Genomic DNA, 25,791 nt, shown 5'->3' with positions numbered 1-25,791 from the left:
ATGCAATATGCCCGGTGTTAAAGGGTTAATACAATTTGGAGAGAACATCAGCTGTAGGGTAAGACTTTAAATTCCTCTTGAGTTGTATCCTTCAAGGTATAATATTATTCTTTTATTAGTAAAAGATATTTCTTGTTTCTTCTCTGAGTTCAGACCATTGTCTCACTTTCTCTTATTTGCATCAAAAAAACTTGTTGATTACAGGAAACTTTTCATTGTTCTGTTCTGTTCTGTTCTGTTCTGTTTTGTTTTGTTTTGTTTTGTTTTGTTTTGATTTTGCGGCCTCCTTGGAGAGTGTGCTCTCTCTCGCACCAGAAAAAAAAAACGTCTGAGAGAAAATGAAATGATTTACAATGACACTGCAACACTTCAACAAACACTTTTGGAAAGCAGTTATAATTCATCAACAACATATCCTCTAAACTTCAGCAAGGTGAGAGTGACCTTGAGAAGCGTCTTTCTGATGCTGTTTTCATTTTTCAACTCTTTGTAGCATAGTTTGTGGTTAATTGGAGCTGTGTGATAATGGAGGACATATGCGGCTTTAAGATATATAATATTTATCATCATTATTGTTCATTTTCATACTCTATCATATGAAATACTACAGTTTTCTCTTGAATTATAATTAATCTGACAAGGATGATGAATGGCTGCTTCTGGATCTGATTGGGTTGCTGTTTTTTTTTAAATTGCAGACGGTTTTGTAATTTTGTTTAAAATGTCGAAAGTAATATAGTTGTAATTGACATAAATATTTACATAGATCCAAAGATATATCATGTACGACTGAGTATTAGGGCCAAACTGAAGAGAAAAAAAAAAATTAATCTTTCAAGAATAAAGTCGTAATATTATGAGAACAAAGTCGTAATTTTAGGAGAATAAAGTCGTAATATTATGAGAACAGAGTGGTAATTTTACAAGAATAAAGTTCTAATATTACAGAAATAATGTTGTAATTTTGATGAGAATAAAATTGTGATATTATGAGAATAAAGTCGCAATATTATGAGAATAAAGTTGTAATCTTAAGAGAATAAAGTTGTAATATTATGAGAACAGAGTAGTAATTTTACAAGAATAAAGTCGTAATATTATGAGAACAGAGTGGTAATTTTACAAGAATAAAGTCTAATATTACAGAAATAATGTTGTAATTTTGATGAGAATAAAATTGTGATATTATGAGAATAAAGTCGTAATATTATGAGAATAAAGTTGTAATCTTAAGAGAATAAAGTTGTAATATTATGAGAACAAAGTCGTAATTTTAGGAGAATAAAGTCATAATATTATGAGAACAGAGTGGTAATTTTACAAGAATAAAGTCGTAATATTACAGAAATAATGTTGTAATTTTGAGGAGAATAAAATTGTGATATTATGAGAATAAAGTCGTAATATTGTGAGAATAAAGTTGTAATCTTAAGAGAATAAAGTCGTAATATTATAAGAATGAAATTGTAATCTTACGAGAATAAAGACGCAATATTATGAGATTATTTTAATCATTATCTAATGTATTATTATTAAATAGCAACGATACACAGATGTACTTTCAGTCAACCACGAGCAGCCATTTCCTCCTCCACAAAATAGATGATTTCCTCCAAGTCTGTGTGGTTCAGGTTCAATCTTTTCAAACTCCTGAGGCTAAAGATAATGTGGTGCTGATGTGCCAAAAATATAAAATATTTCTTTTATTTGTGAAGCCCTTATCAAACTATAACTTTCTCCGCGTTTCTCATCTCGACGCAGGTTGCAGCTGATCATCTGAGATTTTGCTTGAATAATAACTACAACTGTATTTTCATAATATTATGGCTTTGTTCTCAAAGGATTTAAAAAAAAAAAAAAACATTCTTCAGTCCCTAGTATTCATGAGATCTCTGCAAAAGTAGCTTCAGTTTAATCATTCAAAATGTAATATATTATGCTATGCCCCGAGAGAACACTTTTCAGTGAATCCAAAGCAGCATAAAGTGAATTAAAAAAAATCTAAATAATAAAAATGATATCATCCGGATAAACAATACATGTACAGTATATTTAAGTCAAAACATTCTGTTATTAGTGGCAGTACGCCAAATATTTACTCCGAGTGTCGTCCCAGAATCTATACTGTGTGTGTGTGGTAGTGTGTGGCTGACTTCTCACAGTTTGAAGCTAAACAAGGTTAATCTCGATTCAATATGTCATTGCTAAAACAGCACAGTGGGAGAACTAAATGAGGAAACACATGTTTGTTCGAATTTTGGCACAGCTGAGGCTCATCAGTGCTGCCATCTGTAGCCTCCGTACTCTTAGTGTCGACTGTCAACAATGTGGCAGCAGCGACTAATGAATCATCATGCAAATAAGGAATAGCAGGACGCGGGAGGATTGGAGAAATCTGAATATGATTCATGGTAAATAACCGTTAAAATGACAAAAAAGAGGACAGTTTCCTTTCCTCTCCTGCTTGTTTTGTGTGATGCTTCCCGTTGTGCGGCAGAGCTCATCCTTACATGCACCACAATCGTAATAAACCAGTTTTACCATAAATAAAATCATTGTATATAAATGATTATGTCCTAATATGATCACTGTAATTTTTTTTTTTTACCCCAACGTGTTTCTATTAAAAAAACAACAACAAAAGCAGCCTAAATAAAGACTGCTCATGTGTAAGCATAATATGCAAGTCACTACTGGTCTTAGGACAGGTGTCTATATTTAAAATGTGTATTTTTATGTTGACTTTTTTGTTTTGTCCAACAGGTTACGCTCCAGTCACGGGAATGTGTCACCCTGTGAGGAGCTGCACCCTCAACCATGAAGATGGCTTCTCTTCTGCCTTCGTTGTGGCTCATGAGACCGGACACGTGTAGGTCCCTCTTGTTATGTTCCTCCCTTCTTTTAAAGCCTCTAAGTGTATCTAAGTGTATATTCTCCTTCTCAATGAAAAGGGAATTTATTTTCCTTGAACACACAGAACTAATACATACTTACACTTGCAAGCATGTTGAGGGAATTTCCTGAGGCCTTTCTCCTCCCTGGGATTTCTTATGAAGTGACACTGGGGAAAGGCCTTAAGCACTCTGACAACAAACGTTGTTCACTGACCACATTTGCACATGCTGATTGTTATCATGTCTCTTCTCTACCTGCGGCCATGCCTACTCCATATGTCACCTGGCAGTGACAGGGATATTTATTGGACCTGCAGAGACTGAATATGATGCCATATATTGATGAATATTAGGGATGCACCGATATGACTATTTCCACCGATACCGATATCCGATATTAATATTGCTGCTATGGCCGATAACCGATATCTACCGATATCGATATATGTTTTAAAAAAAAGTTTCTGAGATGATAAAAGTTTGTACAGAATGAAAATCATGCAAGCTGAATTTTTTAATGTCTTCCTTTATTTTCAAAACATGTTTTACCTCCAAATAACAAGGTCACATAAGACACAAGTAACCAACTACAAGTAAAGGTTTTTAGAAACCTTTACCACTTGTCGCAAGTGTGTAACTAAATTAAAGTGCAGTTTAACTCCCTCAACTCACTAAACTCCTGTGAGAAAGTTTGGATCATAAATTACAAACATGAACATAAATAAAAATAATACCCTGCCAAAGTTACTGTAACCGAGATAAGGGCGTCTATACTGGGTACGTAAATAAAGTCAACAACCCTTCCTCCCGGCAACAACAACCGCGCCACTTCCCTTAACAATAAAACTACACAACAGATATGAGAAACAATACCTGACAAGCTCTACTAAGAGCTGCCATAATAAAAAAAAACATGTTAAAATACTTTATCAAACTTGCCAGTATTCATGGCAACCAGATATTTATTCAATTGCAAAACATAGGAAAAGTAGTAAAACTTGGCAGGTTGTTGCGGGGTGCTTCCTTTGGTCGAGTCCCAACTGCGCTGCTTTCTTTTTTGTCTGCTGCCTAATGTTACTAGCGTTAGCTTCCTGCCGTTGTTTGTGTACTTCAGGGTGGCGGTTTTTCAAATGACATAATCAAATTTGTGGTATTGAATGAACCCTCCTCGCATTACCTCGACTTTGCAAGTGTTGCATAATGCTTTTCGTGTATCTTCTATTGACACCCTGAAAAATCGCCCACACCGCTGACATTCTCTCTCCTCAACACACACACACACACACACACACACACATCTTGTGCTGCGCATGCGTCACTGACGCTGTCATATGCCCAAACAAATGCCGCATGGCCTCCCCTTCCCGACACATACACAAACAGCAATTAGACGAGTATAAACATCGGTTGTTAAAATCGGCGCAGTTTTACTAATTGGACCGATGCCGATATGTTAAAAAATGACGAACATCGGTCGATACCAATATTAATCCCGATATATCGTGCATCCCTAATGAATATGGATGCTTCTCAAAGGAGAGTGACAGTACACTGTGAATACACTCAAATAAAATATCTACATGTGATATTTACTGTACATGTGGTAGAAACAATGACATTTCTTATAAATATTGTCAAATTTTGCTCTAACCCAAATAATTAGGCTCAAAATTAAGTAGTGTTATCAAGTAGGGATGGGAATCGATTCAGTCAGTATCGGTATCTGGATCGGATCTTTGCACAGACCGTAAAAATGTTGGGGGGGAAAAGGCATTTTTGCTGAGTCATGTTTTGGGCTGTTCATTTCTTCTTTATTGGGAGAACCATATTTGTTACTGTCGTGGAAGACTTTGAGAAAAATCAATGAAGTAACAAAAAACAAGGACTCACTCTGGAGTACAATCAAAGAGTTGAGGCAGGTGTTTATTGTGGATCCACGGGTCAAAACACGTGAGAGCACCGAAGTACACTGAAAACTTGCTCTTATACACAGGGTTGGGGGTTGGACCCCTCCTCCTGGCCCTCCTTTATTATATAACTGAGTGTATCCCCTTATCCTCCATTAGCTTTTACAAATAAGTTTTACCGGTGCCAGCTCTGTTTGTCTTTGGTTTTTTAAAACAAAAACACAGTGGAAAACCCCACTTGATCCCTCTGGCTGAGAGGCTTTGCTGGTGTTTTTCCACTTCATGTTTGCAGGTACTTTCCATCCAGTGTTTCACTTTATATCACAACATGTCCCTTATCATGACAACCAACATAACATTCAACACACTTCATTTAACAGAGTTATACATTGACAGACTGGGAAGCTAATGTCAGTAACCCTAACCCAAGTTGAAGGGACTTTACCTCGACATTACCCAGTTGCAGAATTGAAAAGACTCAGCACAAATGTGTCGTTAACAGCTTCATAGTTGATAATTGGTCTAAAATGACTGTATCGGACCAAGTTTGTGATATTGTCCCATCCCTATTATTAAGGGAGTTTTTAAAATAGATATAATGTTTTAGTGTGTTTCTCTTAATTTGTTCATTATGATAAATATGATCAGGAAAAGTCATCACAGATACCATCAGACCATATCTTGTCCCCTGCCATGATGTAAATATATATAATATAAATACTGATATTACCCATTATTACCCAGCCTTACGTCAGCCATACTCAGCGCAAACAAAGCAAAGATTGGTTCCCACAATGCAGTCTGGCAACAATTGATGCAGCCCTTTTCAAAGTGAATGAGCAGTGTGTCATTTGAAGCCTCCACTGTGTTGTACAGCGAGATCTAATTTGTCAGTCAGTGTAGGCATTGTGCAGCAGTTCCTTGCACCTCTCAATCAAAACCACATGCAAATAATTGGCAAACTCAATCACCACTGACATAGAAAATTAACTAGTTACTAATTAGCTTATTGACTCGTTATAGCCATTATAACCATATGCTGAGTAAATCCTCTGTAGCACACTCCTGCAACAACATACAAAAAAATAATCTGTCTCTCGTCAGTGGTAAAAGAACAGTGTCAGCAAAGGTTGAAACTTTCCTTTTATTCATGGAACATTTTACAGCTGCACTACAACTTTTTCTTTTTTTTTCTTTCCCTGAGCTTACATTAAATAATGCCAGTGAAGATAGGAAAAAATAAATTGACTCGAACTGTTGATGTTGCACTTCGTGATCCGCGTGTTGACCAGGACAAACCTCTTGGCTGTTGAGCCAATGATTGGGTTTTAGAATGGAAACTAATGGGCTGAGGCTGGACCTCTCCCAAGCCCGGGAGAGGTCCTCTTTCTGTGATTCTGTCTGTAAAGAACATGCAGAGGAGCTTAAATCTTTTAGAAGGAAATCAGTTCAAATCAGACCAATTGGAAACAGCACAGACTGATGCTTTCCATCACGAGGGATGTTCTCGTGGGATTTGCTGGGTTGTTGTTGCTCGGTCAGTGTGACATATCTATCCAAACACACACAATCAACAATGTGCCCTTCCTCCTTTCTTAGTAACTTTACATCAAAATAATAATGGAAAAAAAGTGTTGCTGTCCATTGCACCCAATTTGAACACATTGAAAAATGCAGTATCTTTGGTGAAGTTACATGTTGCAGCTGAAAATCTTTTAAAATGATAACCTTCAGTTTTCATCATTAAAACTTAAACGGTGTGCAGTTTGTCCAATAAAAACACGATGGTTTATAGAGAAGGTCAATAAGATTAATATAAAAGGCAAAGAAAACAACTTCATCACGTCACTTACAGACATTTTTACGTTCAGGTGATTGTACAACTGAAGAATAACATAATCATTATTGTATTGTTATTTCCCCTTTAGTTCTTTAAATATGAAAGTCTGACGGGTTGATCTATTTAGCTCAAAACATGAAGTACATGGACCCAAAACCAGAAGCTGTCGTAAGTCGACGTACCATCAAAATAATTTGAAATCCTCTACTGTGTTGCTTTAAATCATTAAACACTAATTACATCTCTATAATTACTTCTTGCAGAGTAATTCCACACACTGATTTGCAAAGCTGCAGAAGTGCTTCATAGATATAACATATATTGCTTTGTGTCGTGTTTGCCGCTTGTGGGCAAAACGTGACCTCTCATTTAGAACAAGGACAGAACAGCATGACCAGAAGCGCATAGATAACATTAACATTAGCCTTACTGTACATGCAGACCCTCTTCTTCTTGAGGCTTTTCCCTACTGTGCATTCACACTGACTGTGACATGTTGGAGAACATGAAAGACATCAACCATCATCAGTCCACTCTCATCCTCACCCATGCGTGTTGTTAATTATTTATGAGTTCTACTTGTACTAGTACTAGTTACTTTAATAAGAAGGCTGGGGTTCTTTCTTATGTCATGTAAAAAGGTTAATTGTTAATTGTTTTTAATTAAAGACAAACCTTTGCAAATTAAAGTGCTGGCAAAATGTAACACAAATGTAAAGTGATCATATGATCTATCATTTAAAATGGGTCAAGGGTCACGAATGCCTTAACTTTCTCACTCACTCAGGGACCTTAATTAGCATCAATTCACCTGTCTTCCTCATTTGCCTGTCCTCATTATTCACCTGTCCTCGTCATTCACTTGTCCTCATCATTTGCCTGTATTCATCATATACCTGTCCTTATCATTCGCCTGTCCTCATCATTCACCTGTCTCGTCATTCACCTGTCATTTACCTGTCCTCATCATTAGCCTGTCCTCATCATTCACTTGCCCTCGCCATTCCCCTGCCCTCGTCATTCACCTGTCCTCATCATTCACCTGTCCTCGTCATTCATCTGTCCTTATCATTCGCCTGTCCACATTAGTCACCTTTCCTCATCATTCACGTGTCCTCATCATTTATTGCTAAAGTTTCCGGTGCATGAATTTTTTATTTTTTTTAATTCAGGTCAACATTTCTTTTACTCAGTAAAGGATGTAAAATGTACAGTACAGTTAAAAAAAAACATACTTAAGTAAAAGTAAAAATGACTTTAAAAAGTACACAAAAACCTACTCAATTACAGTAACGTGAGTAATTGTAATTCATTACTTTCCAAATTGTGTCACCTCTATGAAATCGGAAGAAGGCAGTGAAAATAATGCACCATAGGAGATCAACACAATGCAATGATCATTAATCCAAACCTGTAAACATTTAGCGATGATGCACTAAACTAAAAAAGCATTGAAATCCACTGCTGCTCTGGAGTCTCAATATAACGCATCATTGTTCATCTCCATAAAATCAAAGTCCTGTTGTCACTGACGACCACAGTTATTACAGACACTGTTGATCATGGTGATGTTCAACAAGGAAGATGCAGATCATTTATTGTAGATGAGGATTATCAGACGAGGAGCTTCAATAACAGCTCTGCATCTGCAGCTTATATACAGTATCCTCCTGTGGATGAGATCTATATTACACGTGAGACATTGCTCACGTGGCACAGTATAGGTGTTTATCTCCGTAAAGGACAAGAGGCACATATTAGGCTTGTCATAAGAACCATTACGCTCATTAACTTGAGTAGCTCTATTATTAAGATGACTCAATTGCACATGACCATATTAAAGACGGACTTTATAGTTCAGAGAACATTTTGGCTGAATTCACATGTGAATTAAAAACATCTCATTGATGGTTGTTTTTTTGGAATCCTAACAAATTGAATGGCGTGAAAGTCACCCCTGATTTACTGAGTATTAAAAACTTAAAAAGAAGTTTAATCCCACAGTAATGACGTCAGGCCACATATAAAAATGCCATCTGTATAAAGAATTGCATTTTGAGTCCCATGTTGATTGACATCTGCTGCATTGGGGCTATGGACAAAAAGAACAGCTGGTATCTCTTTGAGATGAGCAGTAAAATGTCACCATGGTCAGGTACAAAGTAATAAACCACAAGACGTCTTTGCAACGGCACAGAGAGCAATGCCAAATGAGTTCAGATGCTTTGTCCTTCAGTTCCTCCAGGAGATGGCTTTCAGCACAGATGAGTGTCTGTAATTGTGTAACCTGTGTACACATACAGTAATATCTGACCTGCCCTGGCAACACTAATCTCCAGAGGGATTAACAGTGGGGCTGCGTAATAGATTGTTAGTTCCAGGAGATCTATGCATAGTTTGTTCAAGTTACATAAGCAGAAGCAATTATATTCTTAGTTTTGAGTTTCTAGTGAAGTGACACATGGGGATTGGCCTTAAACCCTCATTAATACAAACATTACAATACATCCCATGGTTTGTTCACTGACCACACGTCCAGAAACTCAAGGATTCATGTGCTGATTGTTATCATGTCTCTTCTCTAGCTGCGCCCACACCTACTCTATATGTCACACAAAAAAAAACCACATCTATTCACATGATCTGACAGTGGCGTGGATATTTATTGAACCCTGCAAAGATTGAATATGAGAGATGCTATTGATAAATATGGATATGTCTGGATCTATTATGTGCAGGCCCTGGTTTGAACAAGGGCCTTCCTGCATAGAGTTTGCATGTTCTCCCTGTGTGTGCGTGGGTTTTCTCCGGGTTCTCCGGGTTCCTCACACAGTCCAAAAACAAGTGAATGTTTGTATTGTCTCTATATGTGGCCCTGCAATGGACTGGCGAACTGTCCAGGGTCTATGTCAGCTGAGATTGGCTCAGCTCCCTCCCGCGACCCTCCTGTTGAGGATAAAAGCAGTAGAAAATGCATAGATGGATCCCGATGGGTGTATAAAGCTGCTCGATTCCATCTATTTTTTTAAATCAATATATACTGTGTATAATACTTGATGTATTTCACACATTTGTTCAATATAATAAATACTTTTAAACCGGGAAAGGTCCTCACAGATACCTTAAGACGATATCTTGTCCCATGTCATGATATAAATATAATATTGTTGCTATTGTATTACCCAGCCTTACTTGAAAGAAAGGTTTCCACAGTGCAGTCTGGCAGCAACTGATGCAGCCATTTTCAAAGTGTTTCATTTGAAGCCTTAGTCAGTTCCAGGAGATACTGTACATGTACTTATGCATAGTATGTTCAAGTCACGTGAAGCAATTACATTCTTAGTTTTGAGTGAATGAAGGTAATATCTTTCAGGTGAAAGAAAGTGAATTCTTTAATAAATTGTAAGAAGAACATCGTGGCACTTAACTCCTGGTATGATGAAAATGAAAGGTACCTGTCATCACAAGTCTCCAAAGAAATAGCTACAGAAAATTGGATTATTTCAAACAATAAAGTGAAGCAAGTATCCAGGACAACTGACCTTATAACAATACTGACATTTACACACATAGCTCCCGCTGAAGGATGCAATATCTTATTTGTATTGAAATTTTGGAGATTTGTCGGTTGTGACAGTCCACTGTTGATGAAGCATTTGCTTGTCTCTCCCCGTGGGAGCAGGTTGGGCATGGAACATGACGGCCAAGGCAACCGCTGCGGGGATGAGACAGCGATGGGAAGCGTGATGGCTCCCCTGGTGCAGGCGGCCTTCCATCGATACCACTGGTCCATGTGCAGCGGACAGGAGCTGAAGCGATACATCAAGTGAGTTCATACGTTTGCAGGTCAACACTGTGAGCGGCTGAAGTTGTTATCAGCTGACAGAGGGAAACTGAGGGTACACACGAGAAGTGGCATCATGCCGTTTTAAAAAACAAAACAAAAACAGAGCAGTGTAATGTGCGCCTGAATGTGGCTCAGTTTATGCACCCAGAGCCTCTGATGGGTTAATAATCCGGAGTTTCACTCAGCTGTAAAAGAATCAATTTCTGACTGGGAATGTTTAGCAGTGCGTGAACCAAACTGCTGACAGACAGTACGATGAGATGACAGAGGCAATGTGCAATCAATCACCATGTATTTTACTCTCTGTGTGGTTTTTTTTAGAGCAGCTCTAGTCTACTATACTTTGCTGGGGGAAAAAGAAATAATACAAAAAAAAAAGATGAGATATACAGTACATGTACTCTAGGGTGTCTACTGCAGAATGATTAATTAAGATATATAAGAGATATATACTTACAAAAATGCATGTAGTTTGTCTTGTCTGGCTGTGAGCAAGGTTTAGACGTGCCTCTCGCCAGGTAAGCTTGGATTTGCTGCAGCTCAGCCACTTTTCACCAGCCTGCCGCTAAATCTCCCCCCTAAGCTGAAATATAAACACTGTGGAAACGAAGAATCAAAAGGAGCGGACGATGCCTCTGAAAGGCTAATGCGGCATTCAGCCGCAGTTTCAACAATTATTATCAAGTGGTTGCATGTTTTGCATTCAGAGTCAGTCGTTCAGAGGAACTCTGTGAAGCCCCAGCAAGGGAGTGTTTAATATAGAGAATGAAAGTGAACTTTGAGTTAACAAATGTTCAGTAGTCGTACAGTAAGTGAACAGATGTGTGGGTTTGGAATGTAAAATGACATTTAGGAACCTTCATTTCACACTGATTGGGTTTCAAGGGCTGCTTTTGAACACGAGCTAAAATCCAAACATTTCCTCCTGCCAGCTTCCTTTAGTCAAGTCCCCAGACAACGTCCGAGTGACTCCATGTGAGAACACAGCAGGAAAATAAGTGTAGTAAGTCAGGCTCTCTGCCCTTACCCGGTTGTTCCAGTCTCCTGATGTTGTTGTTGTTAATGTGTCTGACCCAGACAGTCTCCTGATGAGTTCCTCATATCTGAACGGCAAACACTGGAACATGTCAGGAAATTTTTTTCATGGCCTCCAGTTTTGCCATGTCGAAATCACCGTCCCATTCATCCATGGTAAATTCTGTGTAATTCCTGTGTAACAAGTCATTCCACTGCGCTGAGCTCCAAATCACCATTTTCTAAACTATATTGGCAATGAAATGGTCTACAGATGTATCGCATTTAACAGCTGCTGCTGGTGTTCCGGAAGGTTTTTTGGAAAGTTACATGGTGTCAACAAACTGTAAAGTGAACTCAGACAAAACATTGCATGAATAGTGCAATGTCAAAATTGATGGAGGGATGGAAGAGTTTGTGAGTGAGTCAAACCATTGTGTCCGTTTCCTAATTATTCCATTTCACCAAGCTCTCCTTTGAAAGACATTTGAAAGAAAGCTTTTTCCAATGCCGCTAGAGCTGCCCGTCTATTTCCTCACAACTAGTGTGTGAACCGCCTTAGAAGTACTGTCTGAATCTACTCAGGGGTGAAGGACACGACAGATTACATTTCCTGTTTTGTCATTTCTGTTTTGTTTTTTTTTTTGTTTTTTTTTTTAAAACATGTTTGTTCAAGGAACACACTACAAGTAATGGAAACTAAGTTCATTCATTACAAAAATGACATTTTCTTAACAGGAGAATATCAAAGAGAAAAAGGAAGTATTTACTAAAAGGACTACATAGTTATGGAAATAAGCAGTTTATAGATGTCAAGTCCATTCCCTGCCACACTCTCAGTGGTTCCCAAACTTTTTCTGTTGGTCGAGTGTCGTTTTTGTCAGGCTTCCTTCTTCTTATGAACGATAGGTGATGAGTTGATGATGCAGGAAAAGACCCCACTGACACAGGACTCGTACCAAACAAAGGGATTTTATTTAGTTACAAGTCAGGTGTCAGGAACAAGTCGGGTCCAGATATACCATATTGTCACATGATCTTTAAATTGGACAATATCACCATTTAGTCAAACAAGAGACATCTATATTTCCTAACTAAACATATCCAAAACAGACCCTCAAGCTTCCTGTCCTATACAGGATGCCTATTGTAAAACATATGGTCTGACTTGTCATGTGTCCAATAGACCCTCTTGTCTCATGTTTACTTATTAATTAATGTCAATCACTGCACAGTTTTCTTTTTGCCCCTCAGAAACTTCTCTATTATCCAAACCTTGTCACCAGTGTAGGTTTTGTTGTGGTACGTCAGTTAAATGAGTCCAGCTTACAGCGAGACCAAAAGCCTGCTAAACTTTAGTTAGGACTTAAAAAACTTGCGCCCCCCCTGGAGAGTCTCCACGCCCCCAAGGGGGGCCCGCCCCCCAGTTTGAAAAAGGCTGCACTAATGTCAAATACATAAATGTCAATTAATCGGCCTAAAAAGTAGATGCACAGTGATTCTGACACACCAAACCATCAGCATCTTTTCTCTTCTCCTCATTTTTCCTCCTCACAGTCTCTCCCCAAAACTCTAGCCGTTTTTTCCAGGCTGTATTCAAGAAAGAAAATGAGTTAACTTTAATTTATAATTTATAATTATATTTGCTTCAAAAACGTCACCCGTTTCACTTATTTCTTTCGACAGCACATATGACTGCCTCTTGGACGACCCCTTCAAGCACGACTGGCCTCAACTTCCTGAACTTCCTGGCATCAACTACTCCATGGACGAGCAGTGTCGATTCGACTTTGGAGTGGGCTATAAGATCTGCACTTCAGTGAGTACAGCTTCCGTAGTGGGTAACAACACAAGCTCAGCCGGGTTAATCTGAACTTCATTTGCTCTCAAAGAGCAGATAAAATTAGGATCACCTGTCTGGAGATGTTCTTGGGATTTAAAAAGGGACACTTGACATGTGCAAAGCTGAAACTGAAAGTTAGCTTTTTGCAATAATGATGACGATGATGACAGCCGTATCGGTCATGTAAGAAGTTTTGACCCCTTGATAACTGAGCAAGTCAGTCGAGCATCCATTACATTGCATCACATGTTATTTAGCAGACGCTTTTATCCAAAGCGACTTACAATAAGTGCATATCAACATTTGGGTACTAACAAGAGCTAGAAGTAAGCCAAACTATAAAGTGCTACTCATAAGTGCGATGTACGAAGTAAGTGAATTCTTTATTTTTTTGTGTGAGTGTTGCCATCATTGTTCTAGAGGTAGGTAGAGTTGAAAGAAATGTGGAGGCTCTCTGCTGTTGGTATGTCGATGGGGAGCTCGCTTTGGGAGATAGGACAGCGAACAGTTGTGAGTTTGGCGAATGACTCTGCAATCCTGTCAGTGAGGGGGCAGCAAGCCGGTTTGCCGATGCAGAGAGTGGGGCGGGCTGGGTTTGATCATGTCCTGGATGTCGCATGGAACGCAAGCACGAGAGTCTTAAATGGAATGCAAGCAGCTACAGGAAACCAGTGCAGGGAGCGAAGGAGCGGTGTAGAGATAACTTTGGTCAGGTTTGTGGTGGGAAACTCAGTCTTGTCAAGACTGAGTTTCAAGTGATGATCAGACATCCACTGAGAGATGTCAGTCGGACAAGCAGAGATCCGTTCTGATACATGTGTCTCAGACCGGGTAAAAGAGAGAATGAGTTGAGTGTCGTCAGCATAGCTGTGATAGGAAAAACCATGTGAGTGAATAACAGAACCAAGACAGTTGGTGTACAGAGAGAAGAGGAGAGGGCCCAGGACAGAACCCTGAGGGACCCCAGTAGTTAGAGGACAAGGTTTCAACACAGAGCCACTACAGGTTACTCTGTATGTTCCGTTTCGAAGAGAGTAGATGAGAGTAGGGCAAGTGCAGAGCCTGAGACACCTCGTCCTTGAAGGTAGGAAGTAAGGATTTTGTGGTTAAATGTGTCAAACGCTGCAGAAAGGTCCAAGAGGATGAACACAGAGGAGAGAGACGCAGCCCTGGCAGTGTGGAGTTGCTCAGTGACATCAAGAAGGGCAGTTTCGGTCGAGTGACCTGCTTTAAAACCAGACTGATGAGGATCGAGAAGGTTGTTCCGGTGAAAGTAGGAAGAGAGTTGATTAAAGATAGCACGCTCCAGAGTTTTGGAGACAAAAGGAAGAAGAGAGACAGGTCTGTAGTTATTTACTTCAGACGCGTCAAGGGTGGGTTTTTTAAAGAGGGGGTTCACTCTGGCCTCTTTGAGAGCAACCAGATGATAGAGATGTGTTAATGAGGTGGGTGATGAAAGGAAGAAGATCAGAAGCAATTGACTGGAAAAGGTGAGAAGGGATAGGGTCAAGGGGGCAGGAGGTAAGGCGGGCAGAGGTTATACCCTTCTATCTCAAATTGATCTTGAGATAGAAGGGTGAAAGAGGATGGAGAAGGAGATGAATTTGTGGTTGGTGGAATGGTGAGATCAGGAGGTGGGGTGGAGAAAGAAGAGCGAATGTCATCTACCTCTTTTGTGAAGCATCCGCTTTACACTTCATGCTACATATGAATTTGTTATATATGTACATATACTGTATGTATATATATGTACATGTACATATACATATACTGTATATGTATATATATATACACATATGCTCAGATTACTCCTACAGTGTCTAAGAACTGATACTAATTAAAGCTGTGTTTCAACAGAAATTCAGAAACAGTAACTCTTACTCTGGAAACTTTTATTTGATTTAGAACAGATGAATATGCAACTAATTATGGGGATAATATTTGACAGAAAAAGACGGCACAAGCTACAAAGTGAGTTAAAAAAATATAGAAAATCGCAATAACAGATTAGATATTCGATCAAGATCAAATCTCAACAACAAATATAACCTAGTAACTCACCAGTTGATAAGATACCAGGAATTATTATAGGACCTCCTTAAATTGCAGGGGGAAAACATTAAAAAAATTGGAAAATAGACAGTGGCAACATTTATTTTCAGATCATGTGGTGGTATACTTAGAAATAATGTGTTTGTGTCTTAAGATACTTTGCTGCTTCTCCTATTCCGCTTATGTTGGTCAGTCGTTGTCAGTTATAGTTTTTTTTTTTATTGTGATTGGCATACTTTTAAGTTATCTTCAAACTATATATGATGTTGCAAATGATTCATGTATAGTATTAATGTATTTTCCATCACACCTCCAGGGTTGAGTCTGTCACTGATGGTTGACGCATCATTAGAGCTGCAGCGTTTATCCGCCTGCACTAAATCTGCACTGGTGTTGTTCAATACTGGACAGGCAATATAATAAGTAGGCTACTGATGCTGTGCGTACACAGTTCATGTGTCTTTCTCAATCATTATGCGAGCTAACGCCACAGGCAACGTTAAATTGACACCAATTCATATTGGCGTAGCTGACAGCTCGCCGGGCGCTTCATCTCATTGGCCAAATTGCGTCAATGCAGATGCAGAGCCCTCACATGTGAGAAGTCAAACATGGTTTTTACTGAAGGCTCCATGCTGAGGTTGCAGTGGTTAGCCAGTGGAGGATCTTTCATCTTAAAAACATGTATGAATAAAAGTAGCTAAAAACTACTGATAGATAGATAGATAGATAGATAGATAGATAGATAGATAGATAGATAGATAGATAGATAGATAGATAGATAGATAGATAGATAGATAGATAGTTAGATAGATAGATAGATAGATAAAAAATCAAAAACTTTTCACAAACAATTCTAAACACATGTTCAAGTTTAAGCCTCATGCTGATTTACAGTTTAAAGCTTTTTCCTTTTTCTTTGTTTTTGTTTTCGACTGTTGGTTGAATAAGTCACGCTTTCATAAGATTACTTTTCTGTGGGGAATTACTTCTCATAACAATTAATCAGGAAAACACCCAGCAGATTAAACCATAATGTGTTTCATCTCAAGCTGGTTTTAAGAGATAAAAGCGTGCTGATGCGCAGCACAATAGATATCATGTGAAAGTAACTATCTTGGTCTAGACCATCAACCTTTACTTCTATGGGGACAAATGTCATCCCTATTTAGTCTAATCCACAGTAATTGGTGGAAAGTTCTCCTTGATAAAGAACATATGACTGCAATCAAGAGGCGAGTTCATGGACATTAAAATGCAGAATCGGAGTATGGTCCTGCACACACGTGTCAATGTAGCAGTGGCGAATCTTCGCCTGCTATTTGCTTCCATTTTGTGCAATTGAGTGAAACAAGAAGCCTCCTGTGGTGAAGGAAATCTGCGGTGTGTTTTTCGCTTGGTGAACTTTGACCAGTCTAATTGCAACCTCAACCAAGTAGATGAACCCACTTGGCCGTCGTTTTCACAAGATGGAGGAGAACATAATGCGAGCTGAACAGTGTATATGGGTATACTGAGTATACCATTAATCTCAACCACAACCTCAAATGTACATCGTTTCAGTTTCTGTCTGCATTCAGCAAGCCATGACACCATACAGTACATACACTGATTGATTAAAGGAGAAATGCCTTCAAACCATCAGACAAAATGACATTACATAACATGCCAGTTATCTTTTATTGATTCAGTGATGGCATATTGATTGTACATGTACATTTTTACATTACATTTATCCTCTGGGGTGCCACATTTAATCAATAATGGATGAATGCAAATGAGCACTGAGGGCTGACCTGCAAACCATGACAACTGTCAAGTACACACACACACACACACATTTGCACAACTAGCTTTATCTTAGCCTTTAACTTTGCCAGTTCCCCAAAAGGGAGGTTCTGCCTCCTCATCAGGATCAAGTTTTGGTCTCCATGAGAACTTCTTGTCCTGACCAGATCAGTGTCTATGCCTGAAAAGGTCATGAAGAGGTAACAAGTACACACACACATTCACCAGCCAAAAAATCCTCCCTTCCTTTGATTTATGCATCAAAATGGTCCTCACAAAGATACACTTACAAATACACACTCATGTAAAACTCATCAGGGACGTGTGTGTGTGTGTGTTCATCAGGGAGGGCATTTATGAATTTGGTACACCAAGTAAACGAAAACAGATGTCAGAGCTGCTGCTTTACAACAGCTGTGGATTATGGAATGCAGTGGATCATATTTTGTGTCTTATACTAAAAGTCATTCAGCTTACCTAATTGTCTAGTTTACCTCAGTAAACAAAGAGTCACTCAACCAACTCAATGAATCACAATTTTGGACGTGGCTGTGGCAGACCTATTCAGAAACTTGTTCCATCCGTATTTAATATACAAGGGAAAGGAGTACTGTAGTGCTGCATTGGGAATCACAAATTAAATGGAAAATGATTGTGACGTGCTGTGGGATTGTATAACCACAGGAATAATATATAATATGGATGATTAAAGATCTGCAAACATTTATAGAATTCCCATTAGTCTGAGTGGCGATTAGGCTCCACTTACATCTAATTATAGGCATTGCATAACAGAGCTGTTGCCATTGTTGCATTTGCGAGACAAATTACAATACGGCCAGGGTTTCCACTGTAAGCTACAGTGACTCTTCACCAGTAAGTGAAGAGAAAGGGAGGTTGGTTGTCATCTTAATTTTAACTTCAGTGTTGTTTTCCCACTAATGGACTAAATTTGCGGCGTCTCAATAACTAGTCGGTAAAAAGGTGGCAATTCTGACAGATGCCAAGCAATGTAGCAAATAAGAAAAGAGCCCATGGCAACTCGGTTTTAGTGATCTTCAAGTGACCACGCTGCTATAGTGGCTCAACATTATCTCACTATGAGTTAGCCCTGCAATTGACTGGTGACTTATTCGCCGTGTTCCCTGGAGTTCGCACTATGTCAGCTGGGATTGGCTCCAGTGGCCCCCATGACCCTCACGTGGAGAATAACATGGTAGACGAAGAAAATAGTAATTAAGGCGTGCATGTCCAGGCCTAGGCTGTGGGAAATGTGAACAGCAGATAAGAATGAATTAATAATGTGCAGCAGTGGTGCAGGAAGCAGTGTGTATGGCTAGAGTTTGCATCACACAATAAACCTGCCAGTTAGATTAATTACCAATTCATTTCGAATCATTTTTAGTTGTGCATCATTAGTTGAGCGCCAAATCATAACATACGTTACCTCAAGGTAGGAACCTTTAGAATATTATAGAGGGAAGAGAAACCCAACAGTTCACACAATGAGCAAAGAAGAAAAAAAAGAACCGGAAGAAGTCTCTGCGGCATCTGCCTCGACGGGTTGGGGTGAAAGGAAAAGTGACGTACAGAGGAGAGTTCTGTATCAGTTATGACATGTTTATCGTGCTACAATGTAATTTATACATGCGACTATGTATGAGATTATGCTGATGATACAGTTTAATCATAGCATGATAATGATGATAATACTTCTACTGCCAATGATAATAATAATAATAATAATAATATCCTCGAAACTGGATCTGGGTCCTGCAGCCTGCAAGATGAGGACGAAGAGAAAGTGAGAGAGAGGACAGGAAGGAAAGACACAAACTAGGGAGAGAAAGAGCAAGTTTAATGACATGCAATGAAGTAATATTCATACCCTGAGTTTTCCCCAGCAGTCTGGGTCTATAGCAGCATAACGAAGAGCTGATTAAACATAGAGAGGGTGTCATTATGAAATTCTTTCTGCATCACCAACGTGTCCATTCATTAGATCTCATGCTTTATTGATGCGTGCTTCCAGAGACAAAGTTATTATTAATGTCAAATTCCCGCTAACACACTTTGATTGGTTGGTTAACTGGAGACTATGAACCAAGTTAATTGGAGAGCCCTGCAAACCCTGCAAATTGGACATCATGGTTCCAGCAAGAGGAGCTGCAGCTGCTTTGTGAATCAAATGCAGATGTAATAGACAGAGAGAATAGTGGCAGCAGGAAAGAGAGAAGAAACTGACTGGTTTCTGGTTTGAGAGGCTCATTGAAAGAAACGGCTCATGTTGCTTACAAACATATTGGCTAAGGCAGAGCTCGGCGGTCCTCTCGTGATCTACTGATCTACTCAGCTGATCGTGGAGTTGGAAAAAGATCTGTGGAAAGTAATACAGAGGAGTGTCGCCGTTCCTTTTATAGTTTTGTTTTTATTATTATTTGTATCAGATCGATTTAAACAAATCTAAATCTACAGTATGTATAATTGTTTCCATACGTCCTGTGTGTGCCATGTTTTTTTCACAGAAACGAGCAATATGAAAGTCATGAGAGAATCTGACTGATGCTGTGTCTTAGAGCGTGTCTTTAGAAGCTCCTCTTTTTCTTTTTTTGTTGTAATTTACCAGTTCACGTACCCTAACGCATCGCTTTTCTCTTCTCTGTATTCCAGTTTCGTACATTTGACCCTTGCAAACAATTGTGGTGCAGTCACCCGGACAACCCTTACTTCTGCAAAACCAAGAAGGGGCCACCTCTCGATGGGACGGAGTGTGCTCCCGGAAAAGTAGGTTTCTCTGTTGTTAATGGTGCTATGTGAACAAAGGAATGAGAACACTTAAAAAGAGAGTTCCCAGACACAGTGAACATTCTTTAAAGCAACCAAGTATGCACGCCATTGTTTTTATTTACGCACACCATCATTGTAATACTGTAAAACCAGTGTCTAATTGTAAAAGTGGGGGGATGGGTGTAATCACTGGCAGTGAATGGAGGACTTTTGTACCAAGAAAAATAGAAATTTGCTCCCATGGATGTGCTGATGATGGATAATAATGTGTGGTTCACAGTGAAGGGTCAGATTTATACCAGAAGTCCTGGAAGGGGTTGAGGTCAGAGCTTTTAAAGGCCACTCAGGTTTTCCACACCACACCAGAAGAAACCCTTCATCAAGGAACCTGGAAATTGCCCTCCCCAAACTGTTGACACAGCGTTGGAAGCACACAATTGTCTAAAATAACACTGTGTTATGTAAAATCAAAAAAAAAGACACATTGGCGTAATCTCAGAAAACAGTCTGAGACCAGTGGTACACAGACACTGTTTTCCACATCATTTTGGCCAAGTGTTTTTCCATTTTTTCCAGTAATAACATTTGCTGGATGTCAAAAGAAGGCTGTTGTGTTGACTTTTCTCCCTCCTTCCAACATGTCATCCCCTGTAGTGGTGCTACAAAGGTCACTGCATGTGGAAAATCCCAAATCAGGTCAAGCAAGATGGGGCCTGGGGATCCTGGAGCAAATATGGCTCCTGTTCGCGCTCCTGTGGAACTGGAGTTCGATTCCGGACACGTCTTTGCAATAACCCAGCGTAAGTGACCAAAGCAGCATTTTAATGATTTTAATCCACGCATGTGACTGCTCATCTGTAAGAAAAGCCTTTGGTTATGTTTTACTGACAAATTCATTAGAAATAAGTCAAAATCTGGCACTTTCTTGTGGCAGATGAACTCTCTTGTGTGCCATCAAAAGCTTTTTCAATAATACAGAAACTCATCGTCCAAAAATCCCACAGTAAAGTCATGTCCTATCTTTATAGACATTTTCTTAATCTTCTTGACCAGGGCTATTCAATTACAAACTCAGCTGGGCCTCATTTAGTGGAAAGAAATTTAGCTGGGCCAGACATTTTCTGCAGCCAGTAAGCAGCAGGTGAGGACACGTTTGTCATTGTCATCTCAGGTGCATCTCAAAGTGCACAATATAAGCATTTGTTTCTCTTAAGATACAAATGTAAACATAGGTCATATACTACGCACAAAGTGCCTTTAACAGAATACAAAAAAACACTGTAACTAACATACCAGACTACTGTAAGTATTGTATTGTAGTGTTTCTCTAGTTATTTCTGGGCCACTAAGACGTTGGTCACGGGCCACATGTGGCCCACGGGCCGCCATTTGAATAGCCAAACAAAAGAGTTAGAACAGTCCTATTATTTCCCATATTTATATTCATTAAAAATATTCACTCCTGGGCTGAGTGAAAAGTAGTGGTGAAGATGCATGTTAGCATAATTGCCATTCAGATTACCAGAACTCGCATTGTACAGCCCACTGCTAATAATAGCTCAGTCATTAAAGTCCCTGTACTGTGATAAAAAATATCTCTTCTGACTTTGTCACCCCGCAGGAAAACGTGTTAGTAATCACCTCACCAAAGCAAAACTAAGGCAGTAGTGTAGGGGTAGGTGCAGTGACAGTTAAAGGCACTGAGAGTTTTTATATTAAGACCCGTATAAGGAGTGGAGCTCACTTTGGCTCCTTCAAACGTTTTGAAAAGCCAATTTTCAGTTTTAACTCCGTAATCGTTTTCAGTTTTAGCTTCATAATCCTTTACTCTACGCATGTCACTTCATATCACTACACACTACGTGTGAAGACATGAAATGCTGAAGTTCCAGAACATCATAATGTCTAACAAGTGTACTTGATGGTTAAATGGTTAACTCTAATATTATATGATATATTTAAATGTGGGCATTTATTTATTGTCAACAACTGACTCTCAAATATCTCATGTTCAAATATAAAGAAATAATTTTGCCCTTTTATTGTCACTTTTAAAAACAAAACCTAGTTAGATGTGAGGTGAAAAATCATAAAAACATGAAGAAAACACTACAGATGTACCTATAAAAATCAGTCTGTTATGTTTTAACACAGGATTTAGCTTTGATAATGTATTATTATTATTATTACATTATTATTATATAAACACACAAATGCTTCCTCAGTCAAGTCAGATAGTATAGCCTGCTGGAGCCTGTTTTCAGATGCTTTTACATAATATCTGTTCATGAAGACCAAACAGAGGCATAATCACGTACAAAAACGTATCTTTGCATTGTTCCTATGAGCTGCACATGTATCCAGCTCCCCCTTTTAACTCTGTCCACCTCTGTATATATATATATACATATATATATACATATATATATACATATATATATATATACATATATATATATATATATATATATATATATATATATATATATATATATATATAAAACCTCTTTAATACGTTGTTCACATCCAAGCATCACGTATGCAGTGAAATATTGTTAATTGTAAAATAACAATATTTATATTTATCTATACTATTTAAAGAAAATGACAATTTTATTGAGTCTAATCTAGTCTAATCCAGGAGTACACCCCCACTAGAAAATGACATATAGGAAATTGATTATGACACACTGTCGGTGGGTAATGTATGCTAATGGTAATTGTCAATTAGCTATGTTTATAAGCCGTGACAAACAATATCGTCATCATTTTTCATTTATTATAGAAGCCTCGGGACTTCAAAAAGGCTGAGTAATCTGTTGGGGGAGAATCCATGAGTTTTACTCCTTTCATTTCAAGCTCACTGTCTGCTCAGCCCTTCTTATGTCCATCTGTTTCCCTCCCCAAGGCCATCCAACGGTGGTCAGGACTGCCCTGGGGTAAATTATGAGTACCAGTTGTGCAACACTGATGACTGTCCCAAGCACTTTGAAGATTTTCGAGCACAGCAGTGCCAGCTCCGCAATTCCCACTTTGAGTTCCAAAATGCCAAACACCACTGGCTACCCTACGAGCATCCTGACAGTAAGTCTGCAACGTCTGCACAGATTGTTTCCTCCATTATGTGGCTATTTATTTTTATTTATTTTTTTAAAAGAACAATCAAAGACCATCTGGATTTTATGGGGCATCCGCGGCACTTTCTGCATACTGACCAGAAAACAGTGTGTATTCTGGACATTTTCAAGTGTTTTATGTGTCTGGTTTTTAAGTTGTTGCTGTGTTTTTTTTCGTCCAACTGCACCTCTCTGACAAAGGTGATAGATGTGCAGATGCAGAACCCATATCATATTTGATCAGATATTGCTTTTATCTGGCCTCACATCATGGAGCCGTTTGCCACTTATTGCCACTAAATCGTTTTCAGTGCCGAGAGTCTGTCATGTAGAGAAAAGAAAGTAAGACGGCCTGCTGAGACTCTGCAGGGGCAGCGGGCAGCAATTTAGGAACCTATTGTTCTGTGGAAAGTAAAAAGCTTTTCAAAAACTGTGGTATTTGACACTGGGCTGTACGGTGGTTTTATACAAGGTCCAGTTTTAATATGAATATGTCTTCACTCCTTTAATCCTTGAATATTAGAATGCTGTGCATTTACAAATGACTCACTTTAGATGGATTACTTCCATTGATTATTACTAACTGATTATTGTGGTTAGTGGTGAGCTAAAGGCAAAGGACAGATTTGATGTTGTAATTTGCTGTTTTTATAATTCATTTCAAATAATAGGACAAAAGAAATAAAGCCATTATTTGGTCCCTTATATAAAATTATACGACCTTGCACATATACCTGCTGTTTTAAAAGCTTACACAGATTACCTCTCTTATCAGTAATTTGTAGAATGACTGTGAAAGAGTCCACTCTCTATCTAACAAAGCCTCCGTCACCACAGTGACAGGTCTTTGTGACTGTCGGCTACTGTGTGCAGACTCAGATGGTCAGTGGCTCCTCATTACTGACGCAGTCAGGCAAGTTGTACCAATAGCAAATGTAGCCACAAGTCGTAGAAGTAGAAGAGTGTAAAGTGTCTTTCATGCAAGGATTGCAGCTCACAGTGCTTCACAGTAAAAGGAAAATAACATTTGAAAAGAAAAGAGACGCAAATACAACAATCAAATACAACACAGGCTAGAGTCAAGAGGTTTTAACTTTAAAATAAGCTAAAAGATGCAAATAAAACACAACACAGGGTGGAATAAAAAGGAGCTAGTTGAAGACTACAGTAAAAAGATTCCCTAATATTTAAGTGTAGTGTGTTCCAAAATTACAAATGTGGGATCCCCAATTTTCTTTCGAGCAGAGGACGAACGCGGTGTTCTTTGCGGTAAGGGAGTTGACAATGTAACTTGGTCCTCGCCCATGAAGTGCTTTGTATACAAGGGGGCGGAGCTTAATGTCAACTCTAAATGTCACAGGGAGCCAGTGTAGGGCAGCTAAGACTGGACTTACTGTATATGCCCTCTCTTTCTGTTTCTGGTGAATGAGTTTTGGGTGAGCTGAAGCCTGTCAGTGGTTTTCTTTTGGAGGACAATTAAAGAAAGTATATAACCAATGAATTGGCTTGAAAGCATTACCTATCTATAATGTAAATGTAAAACCATTACACAGAGCTGTTTTCATGCACTGGCTTTGATAAACCTGCTGTAAGCTGACGAGTGGGACACATACCATTTCTGTTAAATCATTTTTTTACTTAATTAAATTTAAAAGAAACCAATAGGAATCATTGCTGAGTAAAGGCCTGGTCAGTTCAAAAATGTGTCACGTACACTCTTCAAAAATAGAGCAACCTTTCATAATCTTCATGTTGTTACATATCTAAATGCTTCCTTGTAATGATTTCATATTATGTCCTGTAGCCAACAAGAGGTGTCACTTGTACTGTCAGTCAAAGGAAACGGCAGACGTGGCGTACATGAAGCAGCTGGTGCATGATGGGACGCGGTGCTCCTATAAAGATGCTTATAGCATCTGCGTGCGTGGAGAATGTGTGGTAAGTTGTTTGTTTGTGTTTTTTCTTTTTCCGATGTTGACATTAAAACCTGCACGAGGTAATTATGTATTAGGGGTGCATTAAGGGGCATTTATTAAATGACATATACTAATGACTGCACAGCACTTGCCCACTGCTGTTTTCATGGAGAACATACTGTAATGGAGTAGATGTCAAGCAGCACTGCATGTTTTAATACATTAAAGGTTATTATTTATAGCAGCAACAAAAATTGAACCTAATATTTTTCCAGGCTCACCCAAATCTGGAATACAAAAATCTGATTTACTGATACTGATACTACTTTCTTTGCACTTTTTATATATATATAACTAAATTCTAGTATAGCAAGGAATATCTTTGGATTTGTGGCCAAAAAATACATTTGAGGATGTTGTTTTAAAGTTTAGTAAACACAGATTGACATGTTCTTACACCATCTTGACCAAACAACTCGATAATGAATCGAGGAAATAATTGATCAGATTAATCAGTGATGTAAACACCAGCATCCATGGCGAATGAAAACACATCTTGAATCTGACTCACCAAAGACTCAACAATGAATGTGTCTTCATATAACGTGTGTAATTAAGACTGAATGTAGTTTTTAACTTTATCAACAGTTTATCAAAACACATTTTCTTTTTTTGGTCTCTATCTCATAAAAAAAAAAGGTTTCTTTTTTGTAAAAGAATTTAGTACGTCAGCTCAATTGCATGCTGCATTCTCACTAGATAATATATAGTAAGTATAGTTTTTCTG

General features: G+C 38.6%; 1 protein-coding gene across 1 annotated transcript in view; it reads left to right on the top strand.

Annotated features, from left to right (window-relative positions):
* Positions 1-25,791, top strand: part of LOC122769448 (A disintegrin and metalloproteinase with thrombospondin motifs 3-like) — a 63,816-nt gene that overhangs the window by 11,058 nt on the left and 26,967 nt on the right. The window contains exons 2-8 of the mRNA XM_044025973.1: positions 2,764-2,869; positions 10,324-10,467; positions 13,189-13,321; positions 19,856-19,969; positions 20,627-20,772; positions 22,881-23,056; positions 24,893-25,026. Coding sequence (XP_043881908.1) covers positions 2,764-2,869; positions 10,324-10,467; positions 13,189-13,321; positions 19,856-19,969; positions 20,627-20,772; positions 22,881-23,056; positions 24,893-25,026 — 953 coding nt within the window. The remainder of the gene's footprint in view (positions 1-2,763; positions 2,870-10,323; positions 10,468-13,188; positions 13,322-19,855; positions 19,970-20,626; positions 20,773-22,880; positions 23,057-24,892; positions 25,027-25,791) is intronic.

The sequence above is a fragment of the Solea senegalensis genome, linkage group LG5 (assembly GCF_019176455.1).
Source record: "Solea senegalensis isolate Sse05_10M linkage group LG5, IFAPA_SoseM_1, whole genome shotgun sequence".
Lineage (NCBI taxonomy): Eukaryota > Metazoa > Chordata > Actinopteri > Pleuronectiformes > Soleidae > Solea > Solea senegalensis.
The sequence above is the reverse complement of the archived record's forward strand: the minus strand, read 5'-3'. Positions and strand labels throughout refer to the sequence as shown.